This window comes from Cornus florida, unplaced genomic scaffold, assembly GCF_030987335.1.
Source record: "Cornus florida cultivar Cherokee Brave unplaced genomic scaffold, ASM3098733v1 CherokeeBrave_3.0.0_Hap2_Chr01, whole genome shotgun sequence".
Classification (NCBI taxonomy): Eukaryota; Viridiplantae; Streptophyta; class Magnoliopsida; order Cornales; family Cornaceae; genus Cornus; species Cornus florida.
Window position 1 is genome coordinate 48,583,241 of NW_026775571.1, and position 8,763 is coordinate 48,592,003.

At 34.5% G+C, this 8,763-nt stretch overlaps 1 protein-coding gene and 1 non-coding gene across 2 annotated transcripts; one reads left to right on the forward strand and one right to left on the reverse strand.

Annotated features, from left to right (window-relative positions):
- Positions 1–2,936: 2,936 nt before the first annotated feature.
- LOC132271771 (F-box/kelch-repeat protein At3g06240-like) lies at positions 2,937–4,010 on the forward strand. Its single transcript, XM_059773247.1, has one exon. The coding sequence runs from the start codon at positions 2,937–2,939 to the stop codon at positions 4,008–4,010; it is 1,074 nt and encodes a 357-aa protein (XP_059629230.1).
- A 3,806-nt stretch (positions 4,011–7,816) lies between these two features.
- LOC132284528 (small nucleolar RNA Z107/R87) lies at positions 7,817–7,917 on the reverse strand. The gene has a single exon (XR_009472306.1). It is a non-coding gene; the product is annotated as a small nucleolar RNA Z107/R87 (small nucleolar RNA).
- Between the last annotated feature and the right edge of the window lie 846 nt (positions 7,918–8,763).

The window sequence follows — 8,763 nt, forward strand, 5'->3', positions numbered from 1 at the left end:
CTTGTGCTTTCTGGAGGAAAATTTTTATGGGAGAACTAGATGATTATGGAAAGTTACTTTCCTCAAAATTTTCCTTTTGTTGCCATCCAAACTCTTAAAATGTTAGAAAGTTTTCCATAAATTTTCATTCCCGTTTTTCTATCAAACCAAACGAAGCCTTAAGAAATTAGATCTGAAAGAGAGATAGATTGTAATGGAAAAGACTGGAAGAAAATAATTCAATGTTACCAACCCCGTTTTTCTTGGAAAGGCTAGGATTATGATGAGTTTTTCCATTTTATGAAAGCAATATTAATTTTTTTTTTGCTGAAAAGTCATAGTTTTAAATAGGATGAAAAGTCAAATTGTTGTGATAATAAATGAAATTAAAACTAAAATGGGAAGTAAATCCAAATTGAACAACTACAGACATCCATACAAAATAATTGTTTGAGTTAGAAAAGACCGCCAAAAGGGATGGATATGGTGCATGATGCGCATGGAATTTAATGGCACAATATTTTGGGAGGCTAATTGAAGTTTGTAAAGTTTTAATATGCAATAACCATTGGGGAATAAGGCAACTTTTACAGATGGACTATAATCTGCGCTTGATGTACACAGACAGAGACAAAGGGGTGGCTCGTATAAGTAGTTACTCTGGACTCACTTTCTGATAACCAAAATCAGCTGCTGCTTTGAGACCTCTCTGATACGTCTGCTTCAATAATTCCTGCAAGGAAAAACGAAAAGTGAAGATGTAGCAATCGCATCAACACAGATTTCGGCACAAATAATATGAAATAAGAACTGTGAATTTTTCAAAAAGAAGTGACTAACTGAATTAAGAACCTAAAAAAAAATTGAGATGATTTCAAAAGCATACAGCATAGCTTTAACAGGGACATGACTACCGGAAGGTACGTACTACTGCATCCCTCCAAACTAAATTGCATTATATATTATACATGTGTGTTTGTGTCCAAATATTTAGTGTGCATGCATGAGTTTTTTAAATCAAGTTCAACCCTGGAATAGATAATACCATCAAGCACCATTTTGCACACTAGAGCAAATTCGTTGAATACATGTTCTCAACCAAATAATTTCCAATTGAATCTGATAGGATTACCATCAAACAATGCCTTACTAAGAAGTATTCTATAATCGAGATTAAACACACTCATATTTCATCCCAAATTGACTAAATGCATAAGTTACTTGTAACGACCCAAAAATTAAAACATTAGTAATCCTCAATTATAGCAAAAATCTCCCATAACTTTAATAAATCATACTTTATATCTAATGTCACTAATCATGATTAAAGGTCACTAATGGTGATTAAGAGTCACTAAACACAATTAAGAGCCACTAAGCACGTTTAAGAGACACTAAGCACGATTGAGAATCACTAAACATGATTAGTAGGCTTAAAAATCCAGACTGTCACATTGCTACTTTAACTTGGAAGAAGAACATCATTGAAGTAAATTAGATGTATCAGCACAAGATGCACTAAATTGATAGAATCAATTCCAAGCTAACTGACTGAATGAAAGTTGGAAGTCATTATGATGTGGGTAGACAGGACTCACGTTTTGAGTAAACTTCTACTCTTGTAGTAAATTATTCAGGATCTTTTTTCTTTTTTCCTTTGTCTAGCGGGAGGGGTGGAGAAAAATTGTTTCAATCCAATTTTGCTGTCCCACAAAGAAAAAGGAAAGATTTTGGCTAAAGATTTTGTCTTAAAACAGAAGTGCATAAAGATCACTTAAAAAGCAACTCCATGACAAACAGAAGTGTAAAACATAATAAATTGTAGGTTAACACTTAACAGTTCACCAAGAAAAGAATTTCAGTTGACAAGTTAGCCATGGAACAAATCATGGATTCCGTTTGTTTGGAAGTAAAATATTTTTCAAAAAATATTTTTTTATTTTCTAGTGTTTGGTTGTCGTAAAATATACAAGATCTCACCAATAATTTAGATTCAAAATCCTCAGGGGACCACTGCATTGGATTACAGTCATGGTTCGGTTCAAGTTCTCCAACAGCAACCGGCGGCCAAGTTATTACAGATTTAGCCCATAAATTAACAGAATAATTGGTAAAAAACCAACGAAAATCCATATCAACATGGCTAAATCAGGATATAAACGAAACAGAAAAATAGAAACTACCTTAGCCATTTACCTCTCCTATAAATATTCTCTCTCCCTCAGGTTTGGGTTAGTACATTTGGAAAGCCTGGAATGCAGTGGTGTTTGAGGGTTCGAAATGGGACACATAAGAAGGGCTTTTTGATTTTGGAGGCCATCTCATTTTTTATCGTCTTAGAAGTCATTACTGATTCTACTCAATTGTGAATTGTCTTGCAACAAATTCTTATCTCTACTAAGAAAAAACAAGAAAACAAGAAAATAAAGAAATAAATATATATATTTTTAATTATCAACATTGAATTTTTAAATTGAGTTTGAAAAAAAAAAAAAAAAAAAATCTTAAGACTCCAAAGGGCCTAAAGGGTTCAGGTATACTTCTCAAGCCCAATCATCAATCATCAAACTCTAAGGGCCTTTATTTATTTATTTGTAATCCCACCAAATTTGTAATCCTGATTTTTAATCTATTTTTAATCCCAAATCGGTGCGCTCGAGTTTTCCTAATTTATCAGGATTTCAAATTTGTTAAACTACTAGGCCCAAACTCAAAGGGCTACCGAATCAGTTAAACTACACATGTAACAATTCGCGGATTAACCAAATAGGAAATTTTTTTTGTTTGTTTTTCAAGGATTAGGGTTTCATATATTACACCACACACGTTTTATGCGTTTTTCCAGAAACAGTCTCAAAATTTTAACAGCGAGATTTGCGTAGTACCGATTGTACAAACAATAACCCACACATATATTAGTATAGTATATGTGTTAGCCTGTTAGGGTTGAGATAGCTATGAAGAGAGAGAAAAGAGATGAGTCGGCGCCACCATTACCATTCCTTCCCTGTGATCTCATATTCAACATACTCTCATGGTTACCCGTCAAGTCTATCTTACGATTCAAGTGTGTCTGTAAGTCATGGCTCACTTTGTTCACCGACCCTGACTTTGTGAAGAAACATCTCAGTCAATCCCAAAACCACAAACTCATTGTTTCATGTGAGTTTGACAATTTTTTTTCGGTTATATGTGAGAATCATGATCCAAAACCCATTCACAATATTAATTCTAAAATCAGGGGCATAGAAGTCAACTTCTTAGGTTCCAGTTATGGCTTGGTATTATATGCAACTGGTGGTGCGGGTGCTTCCAATAGGCTTTACTTGCTGAATCCTACAACTGAAAAATTCAATAGATTACCAGTTTTGCCCTCGCTAATTGACCAAATTACAGTCTCCTATGGATTTGGTTATGTTGCGTCTATTGATGATTACAAAGTGGTGGCAATCTCGTCGTCCCTCAATGGAGTCTCTGATTTCGAGAGTATAACGAGTGTATATACACTAAAAACAAATTCTTGGAGAAGGATTCAAGACCGAACTCTTGAGGTTTTGCCTTTTGAGGGTTCAGGTATACTTCTACATGGAGTTATTCATTGGTTAAGACCACATTGGAGCAATATCACTTGTTTTGATTTAGTTGAGGAGAAATTTCAATACATGCCTTTACCAGCTGATCTTCAAATAGATCCGCTATCTAATAAATTAACGTGTGGAGTTCTCAGAGGATGTCTTTGTATTAGTTTCATAATTCAGGATCAAGATCTTATGTTTTCCAGAGAGTTTTGGGTGATGACGGAATATGGGAAGAGAGAGTCTTGGACTAATGTTTGGTCTACCATAGGATTTGATAGCATAAAGTCACTGAATTTCTCAAACAGTGCTAAAGAAGATCTATTTTTAGTTGACAAAAGGTGGTTGGTTGGGTACAATGTAGAAAAAGATTCATTCAGCAGGTATCGAGCGAACTATAACCCTACTACAAACATTGAAGCAGAGATTTACCTGGAGAGCATGGTTTCTCCATAAAAAGTACCATAGACTACTTACATTAATGTACTAGATAGATATTGATTCTGGCATATATATATATATATATATATATATATATATATATATATATATATATATATATTATAATTTCACTTTGACGTACTCCAACCAATTTATTAGTTATTAATTTGAAGGCAATAAAACCATTTGTAGTGTTTTTTATAAATCTTGGAATACATAGTATTTTTATATATGCATTTGATATTGTTTAGTTGTTTTTGTTAATGAAAGTAAATATAAAAGGTGGTTAATTGTATAGGATTGTTGAGTCATCCTATTGAAATCCAGAGCCTAAATTTAGGAAACACTTTACTGATTGAGTATCCAAATGACAGGTCCTCTCTGTTTATTCTTCCTAAGAATCGTTGCTGCCATTAATCAAACTTTGATCAGAAGGTTGCTCCATATGGTGCAAATGGATACATACCTATCTTCTTAGAGCTAGGTAAGAATTTTTGGTGTTGGAGATGCTCTTAAACTAAAATTCAAGCATATTATAAACTAATTAAGGTCAAAATACCTCTCTATGGCTGTCTTAGCTAAGGGTCATAGAATAAGTCATGATTCAGGGATTCCAGTGGAAGCCAAGGTAGCTGATATGGGAGTGGGAATGGTCTGAGTCATGCTACAAATGTTAGGGAGACTGGTCTATTGACTTGTTAAATAAATTATCTCTTTTGGTAAGGGAAAAAAAAAAAAAAATTGATTATTTTTATTGAATAAATTATGTCTTTTGAAAATAAATTACCAAAAAAAAGTTAACTTTTTTGATTAAATAAAATACCTGAAAAAAAGTTAACTTTATTGCAAAATAGGATCCAAAAAGAGTCACTATTGAATAAATTATTATTTTGATTGCCAAACAAAACTTATTTCTATTGAATAAATTATCTTCTTTGAGAGAACCTCCATAAAATGGAAAAAAATAAATATATAAATATTAGTAAAATAAGTTTAAAAAAAAAAATGGGTTAAAAGTAGGTTATTTATGATATTATAAAATAAGGAATGATGCATTAATAGGTTTAGTGATATTCTAATCATTTCTTTTAAAAGAAAAAGATAAGTGGAGTGAATTGGAGAAAAGAGAAGATAAGTAGGGGAGAAACGTCCGAATTTTCTAGTTCAAAAATGGCTGCAAAGCTTCCGAGCATATCCTTATGGATTCCACAACTCGTCTAGATTTGATGTCTCAACTTAATTTTGATATTAAATATTGCATAAGCGGAATTCCTTTTATAAAATGGACTTGTATTATCACTGCATGAGTTTGTTATATTGCATAAGTAGCAGTTATATATTCTGAGGCCGTAAAAGCGGACTATTCACGTACCTAATGATTTTTGTTGTGTCCAATTGTATAGTTGAACTCTATTCTAGCTTGTTTAGTGTAGGATTATACTGCTGTAGTTTAAATGTTAGGTCTCTTGAGGTGCTTGCCTAATGTCTCATCAAAGCTAACCTGGTTACTCGTGCAATAATATTTAACATTTCAAGATATGATTTTGAGATTATAAATTAACTAACTGCATCAAAGGTAAGGATTTATAACTAAAAGGTTTCAGAAATAACGTCCAAAGGTAAAGAAATGAATATCCAAACACTAGGAACAAAATATTGGAGAAGTACATTATAATTATAAAATAAAATGACATGAATTATACTCCTAAGCATTACAACTATAAAATAAAATCCTAAAATATTAGCTACTAAAAATAGTAAACTTCTAAAAAAACACAAAAGAATTAAAAATAATGCCAATCACAAAACTAGAGGGACCACCTAAAATCAAAACAATCTAAATATGAAAGGGCCTAATTGGCTAATTTGTTAGTTCTAAAATGGCTAGAAGATGGCTAGAAGGCTTCCGAGCATATCTTGTGGATCCCATAATTTGTCTAGATCGAATGTCTCAGCTTAGTTTTTGACATTAAATATTGCGTAAGTGGAATTCGTTCTGTAAACTAGACTTGTATTATCACCGCATGAGTTTGTTATATTGCATAAGTAGAAGTTCTTATGAGGCCATAAAAGCTGATTCTTCTCTGCTATAATAATGTAGATTCTTCTTTATCTTTGTATGTAGTTCCTTTCGATGCGTGTAGTCTTCCCAAAGTCACAAGTTCAATGAAAGGTTATTTTGAGTTTCATTTTTCCTCCTCAGAGATGTGTGATCTTATCCTAGCTTAAGGCCCTTGGTTTTTTGCCAACAAACCTATCATCTCGAAGAGATGGGAACCTGATTTTATGTTTGATCAGCTTATTACTTCTATCCCAATCTGGGTGAGATTTTTTGGCATCCCCCTTCATTACAGGACTGGACCTGGGCTCAGTTTTGTTGCCAGTGCCATTGGCAAACCACTTTTTGCAAATGCTTTTATAGAAGACAGAACTAAAACCATATTTGCTCGGCTTTGTATTGAGATTGATAGCAGATCTTCAATATTGCCCTCCTATATGCACATCATGTCACTACTTTGGTCATAACATGTAGTCATGCCCTTCCTCCCATCCTCATAATTCACCATCATCCCCGTCCATAGATTGGAAAATCATGCCCTTCTCTAACCATTCCCATGTGAAACCAATACCTCACTTCCCCTACCAGCCTTCCACAGAAATTATCACCTCATCTACCACCACTCAAGAATGTTGTCACTCATTTTTCAGCAGTAATAACAAATTGGTCATTGACTTCACTCCACTGGGACAACTCTCCATATATGAAGCCACATTTAAAGCTCCAGACCCAAAAAGTTCTCATGATCACAATAAATTATCACTGCTCTCTAACTCTGAAAAGGAAACGTCAGGCTCTGAATCTAAGGATTTCAGCAGTAATGACAAATTGGTCATTGACTTCATCCACTTTTTCATTACCTAAGGATTTCAGTTCTAGCTCTCCCAAGCCACTCAAGCAGAGGAAAAAGAAGAAGAAATCCAAGGGGTAAGCTGCACATAACAGAGGGATTGTGTACTCCCATGTGGTAAGATTTTCAACTATGTTAAATGTTCTTAACAATTTGGAACATTAGAGGCCTTAACAACCTCGAAAAATAGAATGAGATTAAAACCCTCATAACGGATTAGGGCTACAACTTGGGCGGACTAACCCAGCCCAACCTAACCCAACCCCAACCGAGAAAATTTGAAATTGGAGTTTAAAATTCATAAATCGAGTTAATGTTCGGGTTGGGTTTTGTCAAAATCCAAACATATTCGGGTTGGGTTTTGTCAAAATCCAAACATATTCGGTTTGGGCTAGGCTCAACCCGAATCCAACACAAAACCCAAAATAAAAAAATAAATTTTTTTTTTTTCGCCTTTCTCTCTCCTCTCTCTTCTCTCTTTCTCTCTCTGGCACTGTCCCCTCTGTCGCCGCCCCTCGCCCTCAACCGCCGATCCACTGCCACCGCCGTCCCACCTCCGACTCTACTGCCGTCCCTCACCCTCAACCGCTAATCCACTGCTGCCGCCGTCCCACCTCCGACTAAAGATACATATATATACATAAGACACCAACAGATCTTTTACAACACTAAAAATTAAGTAAAAAAATAAATAAATAAAACCAAAAATTGGGGAAAAGGGTTACTCAGCAGTGGCAATAAAAAGTTATAGGTTCGATTCTGTCTCTGTCCTCAACTTGCGTTCAGAAGAGGGAGCTCTTTACCCTCATAGCAATCATTTATACCCCCACAAATAATACAATAATACTAAGAAAAGATTCAACATATCATATACAAATACATATATACACACACAAATATATAGATAGAGAAAATCGCTCAATTCAGCGGGTTATCGACATGCAAATTTCTCTAGAGAGAGAAGCCTGCATTCCGGTCTGTTGAGCTTGAATTTATGAGTTGTCACTGCGATCTTCCAAATTCCAACATAAAATAAATACCAGATAAAATTTTTTTTTTTTAATAATAATATAATCAAATATAATATATATATATATATAAATTTCTGAAGAAAAAAAATTATATAAAAAAAAAAACTCAACCCGACCCAACCGCCCGAAAATATTCAATCCGGGTTACGACCATAACCCATGTTGGGTACAATTCGTGCTAGCCAACCCAACCCGATTCGGGTTAAGGTTGGGTTGGGGCTGGGCTGGGTTGGGCCAGCCCAACTTGCAGCCCTATAAAGGATAACAAAATAGATTTAATGTCTATTATTGAGAACAAGGTTAACCTGGTCAATGTGGATACGGTGCACAATTTTCGTATTAGATCATGGAGTATTATCCATAATTATCAGTGCTTTCCATTAGGCAGAATTTAGATCCTATGGAATAAATCTATTGATTTCAAGGTCATGCATGTGTCTAGGCAGATGGTTCATACTTTGGTACTATCTTAAGATGTAGGACTTCATTCTTCATTTCATTTGTTTTCGGAACTAATACGGCTAATGAAAGGAAAGCCCTCTGGAATGATATCTCAATACTCTTATCCAACCTTACTTTTTCACCATGGATACTAGCAAGTGATTTTAATATTATCAAATCCCCCCATGAAAATTTTGGAGTCTCAGACAGAACTACTCAGCCCATGATTGAATTCAGAGTGCCTGCATAATGCCAATCTTGAGGACCTTAAATTTAGTGGTATATTTTTCTCTTGGTCAAACAGTAGTTTGGGTGTGGCAAACATATCAAGGAAGCTTGATAGGGAGCTCATTAATGATTCCTGGAATGCCAATTTCACACTCTTCC